The 21170-nt window shown below is 42.8% G+C and overlaps 1 protein-coding gene across 1 annotated transcript in view; it reads left to right on the top strand.

Moving 5' to 3' along the window:
- Window positions 1-21170, top strand: part of LOC117440371 (NHS-like protein 1) — a 127564-nt gene that overhangs the window by 90928 nt on the left and 15466 nt on the right. The window contains 3 exon segments of the mRNA XM_034076700.2: window positions 15916-16007; window positions 16009-16069; window positions 19313-19434. Coding sequence (XP_033932591.1) covers window positions 15916-16007; window positions 16009-16069; window positions 19313-19434 — 275 coding nt within the window.

Genomic DNA, 21170 nt, shown 5'->3' with positions numbered 1-21170 from the left:
CGCCGTTGGGGAGAAAATCAGCGACGTAAGCGGTGACGTCATGACGCAGCCGCGGCAGCACCAGTCGGGCTCTGGGCGGTGTGAACAAAACGGGGGTTGAAAAGAAAAACCGGTTCCGAACCAGAAGAGTGCAAGCACGGAGCTAGAACGGGAACCGCGTTGGTGTGAAAGGGGGATTGTACCAAACTTTGGCTCAGTGTGGTAAACAATTGGTCAATAGCATCCAGAGTTTATGATGAGGTAGCAATGTTTAGCCTGAAGGCTAGTGCTGCTGTTGGATTATATGACATTATTTTAGCTTTATGTGTTATTTTTAAAAGTGTGTTTTCTCTCTCTGTAGGCTTTCTTGTAGGAATGAAACAAGCTGGATACAGCAAACCTTGTTAACTGCTCTTACTGTTCAAATTGATTTAACTTGATGATTACCAATGGTTCATTCATGAGTTGGGGCATATTTGTGAATCTAGCTAGTCAAACACAAAGCTTCCTTTTCTGCTCCAATTGAAGGCTTTTTACAATGAGTAATCAAAACAGATTTGCTGTTAAAAAGACAAAAAAAGGATCATTGTCCGTGGAGGTATAAGGGGACTAATACTACATTGCATAGATTTACCGAGGCAAACATCATGAGTTTATTTTAGGTCATACCCTCCATGCCTTGTGAAAGCAATGTGTAATGTGTAGCCTTATCTAACAAACTAACAGAGAGGGATTCAAATTGGATCAATGTTATGGGCCTGGTTTGCAGAGCCAAATCCACTCATGCGGGGTGTGAATGTATCGGTTCATAACCAAGATCAATGCCAGCCACCAGAACTGGCATCCGACTTCACATCTAACCTCTGGACTGTGCTGCCGCCTCGGGGCTGATTGTCTTGCTCACTTCCTTCATTTGTTGTCATTGGTCAATTGTTTGTATTTCTAAAAGTTCACCCTAATTCCCCAAATGACCTACTGTGGTTGTTGTTGTTGTTGTTGTTGTTGTTGTTGTTGTTGATGATGAGAAGTGAGGTGCATTGTGGGAAGTGGATCAAACGGCATAGTGTCGATTGCTCCAGTGGTGGAGGAACTGTAGATAAACACACAGTGTAGTTGACATAGCTTTAACCCACTTACCATCACACACACACACACACACACACACACACACACACACACACACACACACACACACACACACACACACACACACACACACACACACACACACACACACACACACACACACACACACACACACACACACACACACACACTCGCCTTCCCTCCCTGTGGCTTGTTGCTTCGTGCCCTTGAGCTACTGGAGGCACTTAACCTAAATTAGCTCAGTCTGTCTCTGTGTCTAAAGGCCCTGACACACCAAGCAGTCACCAGAGGACTAGCCGACGCTGAAGTCGGCTGTTGCCTGGCCGTGTTCTCCTGCGTTTTGGCCATGTGTCGCACGGGAACACACCGCACCGACTTCAGTGCATGAGTGGCAATAACTCTCCTTACCAGCAGGCGGCGGTAGTGTGTATTCGTCATTCAAAAGAGGCAACAACCGGAAGACAGAGAAGAAGAAGAGTATCTTTTCTCCGTAATATCATACAGAGCTGGCCTCTCCTGGATCAAGGTGATGAACAGGTCTTCGTTTGCATCATTCCAGATCGCCATGATGAGATGAAAATGAATAGCAGTCTGTGTGTGCCTTCTTAAATCGTTTGTTTACCTCCCTCACTTCCGCTTCGCTTCTCATGCACTGATTTGCTAGCTGAACAGCCAATCAGAGTGATTATTTGGTCTGGCAGTCCAAATAAGGCGTGTCACGGTCGACGGTGCGGGACACACCAACCTGACTACGGCGCCGCGAATGCCCGACAGCCTCTGACGGCCTCTGACTCCCAAAATCGGGTTGGTATGTCAGGGCCTTAACAGCAAAAGCAAAACACTGCTTTATAACTCAGCTCATGTGTTTCGTGGTTCGCCTGTTTTGCATGTGATTGGCAATGAAAATATGCTGCAGTCATCTTGGTTGATCACTTTCGATTAAAGTGTTGATAGAATGTCTTTAGAGAAAGGCGTGCAGGGAAATATGGACCTTATGAATCATATAGTTAAAATGATTGAAGTAATATTCCAGCTTGGACATAATTAACACACACCGTTAATCAAGCCAGGTGTGATGTTTATGAGTGGGGCTTGAAAGTATCACACTCAAAGTGAACTACAAGCACACCACTCACGTGAATCACATCTGTGTGTTTGTGACAGATTTATGGCAATTTGTGTTTGAAGTTAATTATAAAATTGGATTAATGACACATGCACACACACACACACACACACACACACACACACACACACACACACACACACACACACACACACACACACACACACACACACACACACACACACACACACACACACACACACCACACACACACACACACACACACACACACACACACACACACACACTCACACACACTCACAGCACAGGCCCTTAGGAGAGAGGAGCAGACAGCCCTGTTGTGAAAATGTAGGTCAGGAAACAGCTAACATAATGCTGTGTGTGTTGGCACTAGGGCTGAACGATTAATCGATTTTAAATCGAAATCGCGATTTTAAATGATGCGAATATTAAATGATGCGAATATTAAATCGCAAAGCCTTTTTCTTGTGTGTCAGTCATCCACACCAATCAGAAGTGCTGTGCTCCACATGTACCATCCATTTTCAATCAATCAGAAGTGGCCCATGATAGACAGATTGATCCAATCACCTGCCAAGTGCTTTTGAAAGTGCCTGCCCTTTCCAAATGGCTTCCAATGGAGCTTTAGATGCTTTGGTGAAACAAACCTTCTGAGTCAGGTTAGTAATGCTCCATCACATGTTTCCATTACAGGGTGAATCTTAAACTGAAGCTTGACTTTAAAGCAACCCAACGGAAGTTTCATGTAAGTTTTAGTTTAGTTCTTTCACTCGTAGCTCGGGCTGCGGGGGTGCTAGAGACGGGAGTACGTTGATACGACCTTCCTAGCCGGAGTTATGGACACATTTTACAATAAACTTAAGTTGGGTTGCTTAAAAACAAATATCGCAAATCGCAATCGCAATATTTGTCAGAAAAATCGCAATTAGATTTTTTCCCAAAATCGTGCAGCCCTAGTTGGCACCCTCACATGAATGCTATAGGCTCCTGTTTTGTCTTATAATCTATATGTGTAAGATCGAGCTTGTGTGTTTGTGTGTCAACAGCATAAACAGCCAGGACAAAGTGTTCAGGGATGTAATATATTAATCTGGACCTCCCCGAAGGTCTAGATTGTAATGAGTGAAGTTGTCTAAAGGCACTAGATTGTAGTGAGAGCTGCAGGCACACGGTTCACACATGCATATAGTATACAACATACACACACAAACACACACATAATGATGTCACCAAACTGCTGCTAGCCAGTGACGCACACAACCACACTCAGGCCTTGTGGTAATTGATTTGCCGTGTCCTTGGAGGGTCCACTGGAGAGGGAGAAGCCAGGAGTCGATATGAGTGGAGACAGTGTGGCTGGATGTTAATGGCTCTTAATGCAGTCTGGTGCTGCCAGGGGTCTGTCTCTATGTTACAATACCAGTGGAGCTTTCCACTGGGGAAATTATTTTATGATAGCATGTCAGACATGTGTTACGCACCTGCCTAGTGGATAAGAATTGCTTCATTGAATACAAAAATGGTGACAAAATCCACATTAAAAAAAAAAGAAGCTCAACCCTGAAATCTCAAAGGCCACAATGCTTCTGGGTTATTGCAGAAACAACTAACTGAATGTCTTTCCTCCATGTCCTGCTTACCCTATTGGGGTTCACTTATGACCAATTTGCTGTGCATCCGAAAAATAACTATGTTTTGAAAACATTTCTGGACCAAATGACTGACCTATAGAAAAGTCTACAGAGCTGCTGATGTAAGAGAGTCTACAGCCATGGCAGCAGACATATCAGTGCTTTGAGCTCAATGCCAAATTCTACAGGCTTACATGTTACATCATGACGTTGAGATGCTTATATACAAAACAGGAGTCTGATGGGACTGTGCAAATACAATTGTTGACCTGATGATGGATTGAAGTAATGTGTCAGAAACAACCAATTTCACTTTAATTCTTGCTGAGGGGAACATGAATGCCTATATCAAATTAGGATATATCATCTTGGGACCATGAAGATCTGGACCCAATTTTGTTGCAATCCATCCAATTGTTGTTTTTTGGTTGTGTAACTACAAAACACGTGTTGTCCCACATCCTTACAAACCTTCTTGTTTAATCTTTTTGTCCTGCCAACTTCAGGGGGGGCAACAGGCCAGTGGGGTTGGGTTGCATTAGATGCAATACTGTGTTGCCTGGGGGAAATGGACGGTTAGCTACAAATCCATCCTGACAGGGACATAAAAGTCTCAAAACTGCCACCCTCCTGAAGGCCCCAAAAGCTCAGGCGTACAAATCAGCCAGCCCGTAAAGTAACCACGTTGTAACGCCCTGCTCAACAGGCGTGTACATTTTAAAAGTGACCCGCCTTTCATTGTTCTGAAACTGACATTAGGCTCTAAACTTTGGTTGACTTGTTAAATGAATGTATAGAAAGGTCGTTTTCACGGTTGCACACCCCCATGTCAGTTGGTACTCCTGTAGCTTTTAGTTGACCTGGGCTTTGTTTTTAAGCTTTTCGTTGTGGGTCCTTGTTTTAATACGGTGCTGAGGCACAGAGTTGTCATGCACAACAATGTTTTTACAGGACAGACTAGACCAGTGGTTCTCAAAGTGGGGGGCGCGCCACCCCTGGGGGGCGCAGAGGCATGCCAGGGGGGGCGCGAGAGACCAGGAGGAAAAATAGTTAAAAAAAAAAAAAAGATTAAAAAAAAAAAAATCATAACTTGAAAAATTATTTATTCGAAAATAATATGATGCAGTACTATCACGTCTGGGTCTCTGTGTTTCATTAAAGCTCGGCTGTGTGTGTGTGTGTGTGTGTGTGTGTGTGTGTGTGTGTGTGTGTGTGTGTGTGTGTGTGTGTGTGTGTGTGTGTGTGTGTGTGTGTGTGTGTGTGTGTGGTGTGTGTGTGTGTGTGTGTGTGTGTGTGTGTGTGTGTGTGTGTGTGTGTGTGTGTGTGTGTGTGTGTGTGTGTGTGTGTGTGTGTGTGTGTGAAATGAGCCATTTTGTGTGCGCGAGCGAGAGAGAGCGCACCGGTACCGGAGATCGTTGTTGTTAGCTTCTGGTGCTAGCGAGCTACGCTAACGGATATAAGGATTTTTTTCAACAACAAGGTGGAGGAGAGTTCTCTCCTGTCAGACTGAGAGACTCAGTGAACTAAAGGACTCTCAGTGTTTAGATAGTTAACTTTAGTCTAAGTTATCTCAGTGGGTCTCAAACGTTTTGGTCACGATTAATGTAAACAATTATTTCCGCGGCACACTTTTATATGATCATTATAGTTATAAAAAAATAAGAGAATACATGAAAAACAGGTATGAAATACTATATGACAGTAAAACAAGAATAACGTTTAAAAGGGTGATTTGTAAAATATCCATAAAGAAAAAGTAAATCTGTTTACAGTTCTGTTTCAAATGGGTGTTGAGATGTATCCATAGATCTCTTCATTTTGCTCTCAAAGTGCACCAGATTGATGCTTTTAACTTCAATATTTAAAAATAAATCTTCCATGGGGAGCTTGCCCCCGGACCCCCCTATGTGAGGTCCACACACCACCTATAAAAATAACACTTGACCCCTGCTTACCTGCTTGCCGTGAGCTGATTATCGAGCCGTCATTGTAATGTCACACTGTGTATTTGCGCGGGGATTGTTGCAGTAGAACATTCCACTGTAGCGCCCGGGACATTAATGGGAAACCCTAAATGTTTGAGCACCCTCTATGAAACATCAAGCTACCCCACAGCACCCCCAAAACAAATCTCTGGCGCAGCCACTGAGCCTGACTATTTGTGTTGGGGGGGGCCCGACTTTTTTTTTTCTCAAAAGGGGGGGCCTGACAGAAAAAGTTTGAGAACCACTGGACTAGACTAATGCAGTCTTGTCTGTTCACTTGCCGACAGAGAGGTGCATACATCCTCTATCTGTTCCATCTCAATTTCCCTGGCTTGAATTTCAAAGAGGGTCGGGTGGGGTCATGCGCCAAGGGAGGGAAAATGAGTCACGACCGCCAAGCCTGCTTGGCTTTTGTGTATGTTTGTGTGTATTATAACTGTTTTTCATGCATCTTTACCTATGGATATTCTGCCTTTACACTCCATTTATCTGTCTTTTTCGCTGTTACCCTGCCCTCCCTTCCTGATTTTCTCTCCCAGCTGTCTTTATCTCCGCTCTCCCGTTTCTTTTGTCCCCCTAAACACTGCCTTTTCTATCCTGCCTCGCATCGCTACTCAGCAAAATGGCTCCGCTTCTACCACATCAAAGAATCGTTCAACATTTTGTGAATGCAAACTTTGCTTTCCCACCTCTCCCCCTTCTTTGAAAGTACTTTTGAAAAGTTTTCAAAGACATTCATCCACTTTCACACATCTCAAGCTGTGTGAGAACAGCTACATGGTGTTTGAACAGAAAACACAAATACACGTGGGCCACCACATCAATGCGATGATATTTGTGAAACTGAAAATAAACAAATAGACCAGAGTCTGATTATGTGAGTGATGGTGTGAGCATGCTCAGGACATACTCGGAGGGTTTTCTCATGGATCACAAAGGAGGAGCAGCCTATAGAGGGAGGCCCCACTGCCTTTTATCACAAAGAATAATCTGGGGTACAACACAGACACACTCACAAAATGCAATCAAATCTCCCCAATTATTGCTATTGGCAAAGTATCCTAAAACATTGTGTGTGTAACTTGTACACACAGACACACACACACACAGTGACAATATATGTATCACACACTTGCATTTAGTGGCAGATAAATAACCTCTGCACAAACACAACAACTTGTTTGTGAAAATGACATGTTGTGAGCTACTTCACTCCAATTTGTCTCCTTAAGTCTGACTTATTTGAACCCCCGCCATATTCTGCATTTAATCATGCAAATGCACTGCCTGTGTGTGTGTGTGTGTGTGTGTGTGTGTGTGTGTGTGTGTGTGTGTGTGTGTGTGTGTGTGTGTGTGTGTGTGTGTGTGTGTGTGTGTGTGTGTGTGTGTGTGTGTGTGTGTGTGTGTGTGTGTGTGTGTGTGTGTGTGTGTGTGTGTGTGTGTGTGTGTGTGTGTGTGTGTGTGTGTGTGTGTGTGTGTGTGCGTGTGTGTGTGTGTGAGAGAGAGAGAGGGTGAGTGTGTGTGTGTGATGGAATCCCAGCTGCATCAATGGAGTAGGTCAGACGGAAACACCAGAAGAGGGACGGGGGGGAGTAAAGGAGCCTTACCCAGTAACCTCTGTCTGCCGAACAGACCGAAGTGCAACAGAAGAAAGAAAGACAGACGGAGAGGGTTAGAGAGACAGGCAGGAGGGATGAGAGACAGACAGCTAGGGTTTGGTGTCAGAGAAAGGTCATTCACCAAGTGTGTGTGTGTGGTGTGTGTGTGTGTGTGTGTGTGTGTGTGTGTGTGTGATGCGCGGGACTACACCCCATGCTAATATCATCAGTGCCAGAAAAACAGTTATCGCAGCATGTTTACTCAGCCAAGGCTCTCTGTCACCTTGGTTTCAGTGTGTGCGTGTGTGTGTGTGTGTGTGTGTGTGTGTGTGTGAGTTTGAAGTTGAACCTAGCTTAACTACCTTGTTAGCACTGTAGAGAGTGGTTTCCCTCTTATCTCTGTGTAGCTTCGTTATCACTGTAATGGAAACTACAGCATGCTACTCTGACTCATGTAATAGCTCTCTGATGATCACAGATTTGTTTGTGCAGTCTTTCTCATGTTTACTTGCTCAAAGAAAATCCTGCATTTAAATATGGAGTATGATCATTAACCCCTCAACCTTCATCGTGCTGAACTATACCTCCCCCGCTCCCTGCGCTGTTAGATAATTCATGCCCTGCTCTCTATCTCTGAGACCCAGCGATCAGGTTCTCATTGACCCCTGTTGCTATGCTTTCATTCACAGAGATGTTGGATGACAGAAAGGGGGAAGGGATTAAATGGTGTGTTTTTGCTGTACATGCTATAAATGATAGATTTTCATTCACAGAAAAAGAGAGATGGGATGACATAAAAGGGAAACTTTATGCAGTGTTGTTATTTATTCATTTGTCTGGGTTTTATGGTACATTTCCTGTTTGACCCCCCTTGTTGGTTTCCTGAGGTTGTTTTTATTTTTTTTAGAAAATGTGTATTGTCACTTGGAAATTCACTAGAAATTAAAACACTGATACTTCACAGATGCTATCAAGGATTTAGCTCCTTGCTTAAGGGCATCTTTCACTTAATCGTTGAGGAAAGATGATTACTTTTTGTGATTACTTAGCTAAAGTTTATATATTTAAACCAAATTCACATGTTGTAGTGATTCTGTATCAACTCTGTTACGATGTGCAACGCTGCATACAAACAGATGCAACGTGTTTGCGTGCGCTCATGTGTGAAACTTGCACTTTCCTGCTTATCGCCACCTGGCAGGTTTTCTACAAGCTAATGGGGAGGTGGGGTGCATGCCGGTAAAGACCTGAGCAAGAAGAGAAAAGAAAAGAAAGGGAGACATGGAGAGTAAAATCATTATAGTCGTTAAAGTGCTCATGTCTTAAAGATAGATATGAAAAGAGAGAAAGACAATTGACAGTAGCGCATCAAGGAGAGTTAGGGGTTTTTACTAGGTCAGCGTAACACTTCCTTTTTAAGTCCAATTATAACATTAAAAGCTGAGACCTGTCAGATGGAGGAAGGGGGGGGGGGGGTCCGTGTGTATGTGCAAGGCAGGTTCAGGCAATTGGGGAATTTGAACGGATGTTAAATAGACTACGATATTGAATGAGAGAGGGATAAGTGTGTTTTGGGGATTGATCCTTCTGTTCTAGGACTCGAGGGAATTGGAGTTGAATCGAGAAAGATAAAATAAAAATAACTTTAGGGGTATTTTGTAGGCTTGGTTGGGAGATCCTAAAGGTGTGAATGTGAAGAAAGGAAGGGGAGCATGAGCCCCTCATCAATCTCTCTCCTATTATCGCTCCTGCCCGTTCACCCTTGAGTCCTAATAATGTCTAGTGTGCAACAAGACTGGTTAATTATTCACTTCGCCCCGATTTCTCCTTATTTTTCCCTTATCACGTGAGCATGGTTGTTTAACAAGAAGAGATAATCGTCATCTTTCCATAGGCCCTAATAGTAATAACCATGTGTTGTTTTTCTGTTGCAATGCAAACAAAGCCAGTTGTTATCCTCTCAAAGAATTATTTAATCTTGCTGGAATTAATGAATATCATTTGCACACAGCTAATGTAAGGAGTCTTGATGAATGTTTTAAAGATGCAGCAAATTGATTTTATAAGTACTATGCTATCATAGGAAATATAATAGTTTTTTGGTTAGTTAGACAAATCAAGTTATTTTAATGTCACCTTGGGAATTATTAAATAATCGATTCATTTAGGCTAAATGCTAATATGAGTAGAATTGCTCCTTAATCAGGTTCGTAATCCCTGATGGTTGTCCTGCTATACAAGCCTCTTCCTCGGAGCTCCTGGCTTCATCCACAGAGTCCTTCCGCTTCCTTCATGCGCTGCTTAGAGTATACACAGATGAAAGATTGATATTGTTTGGGCTTGGGGCTTCCATTCTTCGGTGGGATTGAGCGGAAGGATGTTGGGACGTATGGCTGAATGGATGGATAGCTCTAATCCAAGAGGTGGCCTAGATTTGAAGCCATCCTTCAGCGGATAGAGTTGTTGACCTGTCTGTCACTCTGTGCATGTGTGCCTGCATCGACAGTCCTGAGAACAATAGACTCTTTAATGAGGGATGCCGCTTAGGCTCGCGTCTGCATAAATGATCCTAATACTGTACGCGTGCCAAACAGTACGAGACACAAGCCAAGCAGAGCTGGTGACAAAACATGGGGACTGAAGTTAGACACGTGCTAACACCATCAGAAAGACTTGGTGACCTGAGATAAGCTTTTACTGTCAATTTAAATTGACATACTGTACTGCTATACCTCAGTTGAAAGTATGGGCTTTCATTTTTGGTTAATTTGTCTAAAATGTATTATAGAATGTCAAAAAATGTTTTGAAATAATTGTCCCTCAGAATTTCTCAAAGCCTTTACAATACTTCTTTTGTCGGATCAGCCCAAAACCTAAAGAAATGTAATTTACATTTGTGTATAAATAAAAGCATTGTAATTGTCATTGATTAATTTAATGATTATACAGTACACTCAATTATTCATTTGTTATTGTTTTGGCAAATATTTAAAGTGCACTGTCTCAGATTTTATATGACACGCACTGTAGGATTGTGGTTTTATAAAGTATACATATGAAGTTTATTGTAGGACCATTGATACTTAATAGTATCCATATGGTTTTGATGGGGAAGTGTAGCCCTTCCAACCATAAATGTCAGTCTGGGAAAATCTTCAACATTATTTTTATCTTAAGTGCAACATGTCAACACTTCATGATAGCAACCACTTTGAATCAACTTTAAGTTAAAATAACTCTGTTATTTACAGTATACACTAATAATAATAGTGTCTTCTTGTTAAGACTTTTATGAAAGTCAAACACAGGTTTAACATTCACAGAGAAGTGCTTAATAACTCAAGGGCAAAAGCAACTGCAAAAATACTGTGAATAGACACTTCCTGTACTATGTAGAAATGACAAAAACACGAAAACACACGTAAATAAATCCAAACTGTTGTTTACAGCACTACTTCTGAGTCTGGCTGAAAGGCTCAGATGAGCAAGGTCGAGGGGGGGAGGGGGAAACCTTTCTACCCACAAATTCAAGGATCATTTGCACTCCCATTCAAGCTCTTGTTGCAGCCCCCTCCCTCCCTCCCCTTATCAACCATTTGGGCTGAAAAGAAATACGTTCGCATAGGGAGGGGCCGTCCTACACTCGTTGGTGTGTGTGGTTGTGCGTTTGCATTTATTTGAATGGCTGTGTGCCGGAGTGTGAGTGTGAGCAGATTGGACAATGGGAGGATTGTATGTGATCTATATTCATGTGGCACAGATTCAGTGGCCATGTGCACACGCGGCAGACTGGGAATGATCAGATGGAGGAAGAGGAGTTCATAAAAAACATCCAGAGGGAAGAACAAATAAAAATAATATATGGAAAAGAAGCTCTATTAAAAAAAATTGAGTTTTAGATAACCAAAGGCATCTGTTTAGTCCTTTTAAGCTAATGTTGTTTTACTAACCATAAATTGGAACAAATTGAGACCAAACGAGATAAATGTCAGGCTTTAGTGCATTACACTGTGTGTAATAGTGTTTCCTGTTTCCTACACTCTGCATTCTCCTGAGAATACCTCATGAAAAGCTACATTTCTTTTCAAGGGTGTACAAGCTTCTCCCGGAGAGGTGACTGATAGTTTAATTGGATGCATAAATATTCCCCAGATTAGTCAAAGCGGCAACACACTGATACTCACACTGAGCAGTGTGCAAAGTCAGGAAGAGATAGAAAGAGAGCGCGAGGAACTGAAACATAAAATTGAACTGCTTTGTAAAAGTGCACGGTTTGCCGGTTCATTCTAATAAGGCATGTTTAACTCTCAGCTATATCCAGAGTCCCGCAGAGTGAAGAAGAAAGAGGGTGTAGGGAGAGAAGAGAACGAGTGATGATGAGAAATGAAGGGAGAGGCAGCCAGAACTCCTTGGTAACCAATGCACAGAGGAACAGAGGGGCAGGTGTGTGTGTGTGTGTGTGTGTGTGTGTGTGTGTGTGTGTGTGTGTGTGTGTGTGTGTGTGTGTGTGTGTGTGTGTGTGTGTGTGTGTGTGTGTGTGTGGTGTGTGTGTGTGTGTGTGTGTGTGTGTGTGTGTGTGTGTGTGTGTGTGTGTGTTGTGTGTGTGTGTGTGTGTGTGTGTGTGTGTGTGTGTGTGTGTGTGTGTGTGTGTGTGTGTGTGTGTGTGTGTGTGTGTGTGTGTGTGTGTGTGTGTGTGTGTGTGTGTGTGTCCGAGGACTGCCTGAGGGGGGGAGTGTTGGACTCAGTGTGTGTTTAGAGAGAGAGAGAGATAGGTTACGCTCGCACACACTCCTAGCCGGGCTGCGTGTAGTAACAATGTGAGCCGAAACCAGAAGTACTTCATCTCCTATTCCTCTCTTTTTACCTGGACTTGGATATTTTGTGTCTGTCAAGGACAGTTTAAAAAACATAGAAGGACACATACATTTAACCGGAATAATGGTGTTTATCGGGACCTCGTTAAAATCTGTGATTAAATACTTCAAAAGGAAGGGTAAGATGTGTTTTATTCTATATGGATTATCAATGCGTCTGAGAAGTATTTTCTGCTTATTCTGATCAATAAAATGAGTTCAAATGAACAGGAGTGGATCTCAATTTGTTTTTGTATCAATTTGACAGGAATACTGTGTCTGTAATTACTCCATTGGTCCCTGCTAATTTGAATGGCCATTTTGAATCACGTTATTGAAGCTTTGCTGTATGTAATGTGTACATGCAACATCTTAAATGATTTATATATACTTTAAATCAAAACGAATGCTTCACTGCTGACTCTGCTGAGCCCAGGGACGACCCTCTGTTGCACCCTGTTACCAGGTAACCACTGGGACAACACTTCACAGAAGCGACAACTATTAGCCGTAAATGACCCGACAGCGTTTGTAAAGGTAGCAGCTGGAAGCCTTTTGGACAACAGCCACTCGATTAGATATAGTTGGGCCATTTTCTTTCTTCCTGGAGCAATTTAGAAGTTTTTAAATGTTTACTTGGTTCTAAACTCTCCCGATAATCTGATCTTGACATTCAAAGAAACAATTGTAGGTCTGTTTGCCAAGCATGTGCAGTGGATTCTTATTAGCAGGATTAGTTCCTGCTCCAAGGCTCGGCTGTATAGTGTAGTGATTCCTACAATGGCTGTGTATTAAGCAAATGAGGGTTTAACAACAGGGCGAGCTGACTGTGCGGACTCTAATCTCAGGTGTATTCATAACATGTTACAGTGAAGGCTGAGGTGATATTGTGAATGATTAGCTCAGCGTTTTCCTACCTCACACGTCTTATCTTGCACATGTCTGCACTTTGCGCCCCAGCTGGACACCTCGGTCCTCCACTGCAGTCCAGAGACCCCCGTATTTTTGCAGCCTCTGATGTCGCCTGTTTGTGTCTATCAGAGTGTTCCCCTGTTTGCTCTGAGTTTTGGTGGATGTAGGGATGTAGATGGCCAGAAGGATTAGAAGACTCCTCAAAGACTTTGCGCCAGAGTCCTGTGTGTGTGTGTGTGTGTGTGTGTGTGTGTGTGTGTGTGTGTGTGTGTGTGTGTGTGTGTGTGTGTGGGTGTGTGTGTGTGTGTGTGTGTGTGTGTGGGTGTGTGTGTGTGTGTGTGTGTGTGTGTGTGTGTGTGTGTGTGTGTGTGTGTGTGTGTGTGTGTGTGTGTGTGTGTGTGTGTGTGTGTGTGTGTGTGTGTGTGTGTGTGTGTGTGTGTGTGTGTGTGTTGAGGAGCTAGGGCATATTGTGGCACTGAAAGGCCTGATGTGGAGACCGATGCAGAGGGACAATACAGGCTTTGTGTCCATAGTCCCCATGTCCTTGGTCTGCCTAGCCCTGCTGAGGTCTATTCAAACCCCATGATCTGAAAGGGGCTGGGGGAGGGCTACCTGTGCTCAGTGTGCGTGTGGGAGAGCAAGAATATTAGAAATGGGTTTCATAAGAAATGGATTAAGTGGACCCTTATTAAGCCAGACAAGCTGATTTAAGGATGTCATTTTATTTACTCGCAGCTGAAGTGACACTGCCTTGCATATTGGTCTGGTGTGAGCTCCAAAATAAACTACCAGCCGGCTTTTATAACCTTCACATTTCAAATTCAACATCAACCATGTGGGTTTTTCAAGCAACTCTCCAGTCTGGACTTGTGTTCAGAGGATTATTGCCTATTGAAGATTTGATTGATTATTCGGACCAGTGTAGGCAAGCTGCTACACCATGTTGAACAACACTGTTAGACCATCACAGTAAAACCCTGTTTACATATACACAAGTTTACGCCCATCACACATCCTCACAAAATGTCAAAACTGAAGGTGTTGTGAGTTTTTTGGCAACCCTTTAGGCTTGTGGTGTTACAGTCCGAATCATTTTTCGCGAAAATCTGTACAAGACTATGTTTACAAGTGGTTATTCTGTTGGGACTGCGCTCGCAGAACTTATTCTACATACAAGATATCTCGTTGTTTGTTTGTTTCCCTGCATGCATTGTGCCGTATGTGTTACAACTGACTCATGTGGTTGTTGTTTATAAAGTAAACAACAGGCTCTCTGTCTCTGTTGTATTTTTACTCATACATTACCAAGCATGCAAAAAGGATTTAGAAAATATGTTGATGAAGAGAACTTTTTAAAGTGTTTGGTAACAGGGTGAATGGAGACATGAATAAACACAATGACCTCTCCCTCCTTGAGGTAAAAGGTTGTAGAGACAGACGTAAGGGTGCCGTTAGTCAACAGCACACTGGACTGCTGCTTAGAAATAGATCCATCAAATGTGTTCAGTGTCCAACGTATATGTACCCATTAGTCGCACAGTGCTAGTCACAAATAGCTAAAGTTTGATCGTCACAGAAGATCTTCTCAGAGTCTTTTCAGACATCATGAAAGCAGCACAGTCTCACACTTTCTCCAACGACCAATTTGCAGCCATAGGCATACCGCCCTTTAGGCCTCCTGTCCTCCCCCGACACGCACACACACTATGCATCCTACTATAACTCATTAGCACCTGTGAAAGGCATTCAACCAAAAACAGTCCACACTCCCGGCCCCTTTCCTGACCCGTCCCCTTCCTCCTGGGTCCTCCAAACCCTCAGTCACAGTCGGTTGGACATGTTGTGATGGTCAGGACAGGGACAGTCTTAAATGGAGCTAGTCCTACACCCACGCTCACCAACTTTGGCTTGGATACGCTCACTTGGTAAGCTTCACTTTTGGGAAGTGTGTTTGTTGATCTCAGTCGTTTTGCTGACACTTGTATTTTGTGGCTTACACATCCAGCATGGTTATAGGCGTCGGTTACTGGGCCATCAGCATTACACACCGTCAGCCGTAGCAAAATAGAAAGCAGCTAAATATTGTTTACGGATGTTTAACTGAAAGAAGTGCTCAAGGAAAACCATCAAGAAACAGAGGAGTGTGTTCCCTATTTAGTAAAGACAGAGATGGTTTGATGTTTAAGACAGTAGTGTTTGTTAAGCTTTTAAATACTTTTGTGATTTCATTGAATGAGTATTCGTTATTGTTTTTCTGAAGCGATTTCTCTCAGGACTAGTTAGCTAGTTTCAAAGTTAGCTTTTGTACCTTTTCAGTATCATGTTTATTTTTCTGAGCTGGATATCATGTGGTTAGTTTTTCCCTCCCTATTCATCCCTCCTCCCCCTCCGACTTGTGTGGCCTTGTGTGTGATGTCTCAGATGTGTGACATGTTGTTGGTGTGAAGACTTGCACCTCGATGCAAAGCACCTTAATCTACTTCCCCTTCCTCTTCTCCGACAAATATAAACAAATCCCTCTAGGTGCCACTACTGCCCGTGCAGGACACTATTCATTCTCAGACTCTGTTACCAAAGGATTTAGACTTTGTTAACCCTATGTTTGTCATATGTCAACTGTTGCTGGTCTGCAACAACTGGTCATGGGCAGATGTTTTCAGAATACCCTTCAGGAGTGTTAATACAATTGGAAGTTGAACTAAATCAACTAAATTCTCTGGCCTTACCTCTGTGTTTCTGCAGCTGTGTCCAACCTGGATGAGGAGAGCAAGTGGACGGTGCATTACACAGCTCCGTGGCACCAGCAGGAGAACGTCTTCCTGCCTGGCAGCCGCCCCCCCCGCCGTAGAAGACCTCCACCGCCAGGCCAAAGTCAACCTGAAGAGCGCCCTGCGAGGTAAGGATTACTATAATTGGAGAGTTTGTAATGATCCAACATGATCACAACAACAAACAATGGTGGTGGGTTATCTGATATTCAGGCGTACACACTGGGTCCAGTGCTGCTGTTTGGGAGTATAATATTACAGCCTCTAGAATGAATTCAAAACATGGAAAGAAGAAGAAAGCAATTTGACATGGTAAAGTTGTCAAATATACAATCATGGAAAAGGTGGAACTTTGTTTCAGCTCTAATTTAAATGTTTTTGAGGGATTTTTGTTCAAATGTAAATATGAATAGCTTCCCCAATCAATCCTTGACTTACTTCCCTATCACCTAAATCTACAAATATACACACTGAAAAATCTAAATTGTGGGAATATTGCCGGACCTCCTCATATTTGGAACTGACCATCAGGGCATCAGAGAAAAGATCAGCTGTGTTTGTCTGCAACATTGTTAAAATGTCCAAACCTGTAATCGGTGTTCACCCCAGAGTTTAGCCAACAACACAACGGTGCGAGATCCTCCCCTTCCTGTTTGTCCAGTCCAATCAGAGAAACACAGACACAGCCTTGTTGTCAGACAAACACAGGGAGTTGAGAGTGACAACTTTTTAATATCCACATTCCCGGAACAGGATAGTGGGAATCCCAGTTAATGCTGGCACCTGTTTACCCAACAGTTACTGGGAACTAGAGCTGGGAAAGTTGTCCGGTCATTTCGAAGATAACGGATGACGGGCAGGTGTGAGGAAAGGCTTGGAGGAGTGTGTGTGGGTGGATGTTTTTACGGTCAAGGCTTGTTGTTTACCTAGGGTGGCCTTGTTTAGTGCCAGATAAAAACCAGGCTGATACAGGCGGAGATAAATAGGGAGAAGCCGGTTGTAACATGATGCCTACAGTGTGTAAAGCTTTAGTCATCGCCGTAAACAAACATACACACACCCAAAAAAAAAAGTCTTTGTCCTTTGCATTGTTTGACACCTGTGCTGTTGCATATTTCTTCCTGCAATATTGATGTTGCTAGATACTCAAACACCACCTGGTAGGTAGGATTTATTCAGCCCCCCCTCCTCAATCTGTCACTGGCCTTTCCTCCTGTCATCCCCTCCCAGCCCCAGGGGTCCTCACTGAAAGACAACAGGTGTCCAATGGGAGCACCTGTGCTGAATGTGTCTTTGTGTTTAAGCGCTTCATTTTATGGTCCACTCCCATGGAGCTGAGTGGAGGTTACACATCTACCGACAGCCCAGCCTTAGAAATATATTTAATTTAGTGTTTACTCAGTGGTTTTTGCATTATTTCCAAATACAACAATATAAATACTTTTGCATACTACTTTAATTACTACATTTCATTCAATTTCCATAATAATAACAGTATTTTTTACAAGATATTTTATTATTTATTGCTTAATCTATCAGGAGCGCATTCCCAAATAGTCCTTAAACCCAGTGCGTGCATGAGCATAGCAGGATACACATATCTACTTTCTACACTGCAAAGGCAAATAATCAAGCAATCAGATGGCATGTGCTTCCCCTTTTTGTTTCACTCTCACATGGATTTCTGTGTGTGTTCAGCCGTGAGGCTTTTGCAAGCTGCCGGTGAGATACAGAAAATATCCCAACAGGTCGACATAGAGCAGAGGTGTTGCATAACACTCGCCTGTGTGTGTCAATAACATCAAAAACAATAAAGTCAATGATGTCATTCAGTGTTAACCAGGGCACCAGCTTGTTGTTAGGATTTAATTTTTGCAAGAATAAATGTGAATGAATAAATATGTCTTTCTAGCTGTGAGGTCATACAGAAACTCTAAGATATAATGTTTTAAAACATTGTTATATTCTTTCAATTCTCACTATCCATTAGTCTTTCTGCTCTTTGTCTCGTGTCCCCTCCCTTCACTTCTTCCTAGCGACAAGCAGCTCATCAAGTCCTATTTATCGAATAAACCTTCCCCAATCATCACAACTGCTCCGCTCCCCGTCATCATCCTCATCACGCTTCTTAGAACCCTTCTTCCACACCGCTACCACATCAGCTTGTTACACTTGCTACCTTTGCCAACCCCATTAGGATCCATTTACTGACAGCATTATACATGCACCAGCGTGTGTCTCCACAGAGATGGGCTGTAATTAGCTATGGAGATAGATGGCACATGAAAGGGATCTAAAGCAGCCTCTCTGAGGTGCCAGGCGAGGAGCGATGTGGCTGTGCTTTGGTTCACACACGTGTCACTCAGCAAAAGGGATTTTGATTGTGCATCACACACTGAATAAATCCCAATGAAGCAAGATAAAAGACCAGCGAGGTTACAACGTGAATATAATGAGCTAATTCAAGACTAGACAAAGGATATACTAGTAGATATTTGCAGTGACACAGAGAGATGATGTGCTAAATGCCCCCTTAGAGGAAGAGGGGGATGGAGGAGAGAGAGGGACAGTTCTGCCATCTGTGTGTGACAGACTGAAACTGATACCCCCGCCTATTACACACACACAATCATATATAAAGTATTTTCCTATCACAGGGTGGCATACACACACACACACACACACACACACACACACACACACACACACACACACACACACACACACACACACACACACACACACACACACACACACACACACACACACACACACACACACACCCAGACTTACATCACCAGCCCGTCACAGCAGGTGGTGACGAGAGGGAGTGTGAGCAGCGCTTGGCAGCGTCCAACAGGGACTGATACACTGATGAACACACACACACACACACACACACACACACACACACACACACACACACACACACACACACACACACACACACACACACACACACACACACACACACACACACACACAGTTATAGAAATACGTCTTTCTGTGTCCTATGGATATTTCACACATCCCTACTACTTTAGTGTTATTGAATTACTTATTTATGAATATTGTACGCTCAAATTGGCCTGTACAAATTACACATTACTTTTTTGGCACATCAATATATCTTGGAGCAGCAAAGCATGATGAGTGTGAACTGTAGAAACTCTTCAGTATCACACTCAACACAAGCTCTGTTCAAACGTATTGTGATAATTTCCCCTGACAAATTATTCGTAAATATATACCCGTGATCTTAATGAGTGTCTGGTTGTAAACGTTAAAAGCTCAGAGAAAGACACCGATGGGGCAATCCAAGTATTTGTGGTCTATATTAACATATTCCTTTGTTGTTGTTTGTCCTGCAGAATGCGACAAGTTGAGGAAAGATGGATTCAGGAGCTCTCAGTACTACTCTCAGGGTCCCACCTTCTCTGACCCCTTACAGTCCAACAGCAGCCTGCAGGATGAAGAGGAGGATGATAAGAAGGTACACAAACACAACTTTGCAGATGTTACAGTCAATACATTTAGATGTTATTGAAGTACATGTGTTCACAGCAGTGCTTTGCAACTGATTCAGCAGAAACTCATCTCCAGTACTTTAAGCAGTGTCAGACTGCCCTCTAGTGGTCAGATATTATAATAAACATTTTTCGTAATTTACAATAAATACTTCTCTGACTGGCAGACAGTGCTTTCCAATACATTTTTTACACAAATAATTCCATATTTAAATTTCTGGATTTCTACCCTGTTAGTCTAGCTATTTAAAATAGTCTAGCAAACGAGATGTTGTCAGTTAGTTATAAATGATTTTACTTAGAAGAAGCACTAAGGCTTTTTTGTTGGGGCTGTCAGCATGCATTATGAAAAAGTATAGTTAAATTATAACTTTAACTTAATTGCCTCTCATTCTCTGGCCTGTCATCATTTTCAGGCAGAGCTGATTGTACTGTATAGACAGAATAAACTGTTGCTGGCTTCAGTCTTTTTTTAAATGATTATTCTCTTTCCTTTATAATTTGTAGAAAATAAGAAGAGTGATTGAAATAGGAAAATAACAAGGCAAACAGACAAAAGTGGATGTATTGCTTTTTTTTAGTGGCGAACCATTAGTGTGTACTGACATTCTCCTCATTTGTATTTCTCACACACAATGTGATATGAGGGGTCCTGAGAGGATCACAGGGGGTTTCACTGTTATGATCAGGGTCTCCTTTGTTCCCCAGAGCCCCTCGTTGTTAGCCGCTCTCTTCATGCTTTCCCCCTGACCTTCATAATATGCTGTCGTCTTTCTCAACTGTCCACTTCCGTCTCTCGTTATCTGTCTTTCTACTTTCCGCTGTTTGTCCCTCTTCCATTCACTTCCTGTTGCGCTGGGGAAAGTGAGCCTAACTTTGCCTGACAGCAGCTTCAGAGGGAGAAACAGGACCGCAGGTTGAGCAACACATCAAAATAACAAGCTACCAAACTATTGCTGAGATCCTTTCTTTATACCCTCCCCCTTTTCTGCCTCCTCTTGTTCCACTCCCCTATTTATGTATCCATCCATCCATGCATGGTTTGTATGAAAGCACAAATAGCCGACCTTTCTTTTTAATGCTTGGGACTGTCAGGATGAACTGTAATGGACTAGGGATTTATTTCTGGATGTATTTGGAGATTCTGAGACATTTTTTTAACCAGTAACTTTCAAACTCTGACGAACAAAATCACACTCAAAGCTCAACCTGTTCCAGATACAGTCGGGATAATGTTAGGTAGTGAAGTCTAAACAAGTTCGCTTTGCTTTTTGTGTCTACTGGCTTTTGAAATCTTAACCTGTCTTTACTCATGAATCAAAACAATGATTTCAAAACCTCAAATGGACACTGACAGCAAACTGTAAAAAGCTAGTTTACTGTTGACTAACTGCTCAATTTCAAGCGTGAATGGCGCAGTAAACTGCAGTTGTCTGTTTGCTTCTCGGCAGTAAATTCTGCTTCAAATGGAGGACTGTTAGTGTGTGAGACACAGTTTAATGCATGAGTGATTCCCTCTCTTTTTCCGCACGGTTGCTCTGCTTTTATCTTGCCATCTTTAAAACGCTCCGTCAGATTAACTCTGAAAGATGTGTCTGTGTGCGAAAGTGTGTTAGTGTGTTTCCATGTGGGTTTGATTGTTTGTGAAACATGTTTACAGCACACAAGCATCTAAAGTCCCTTACACACCAAGCCGATGTCG

Source organism: Pseudochaenichthys georgianus, chromosome 24, assembly GCF_902827115.2.
Source record: "Pseudochaenichthys georgianus chromosome 24, fPseGeo1.2, whole genome shotgun sequence".
Taxonomy (NCBI): Eukaryota; Metazoa; Chordata; class Actinopteri; order Perciformes; family Channichthyidae; genus Pseudochaenichthys; species Pseudochaenichthys georgianus.
This window is presented reverse-complemented; position numbering and strand designations above follow the sequence as displayed.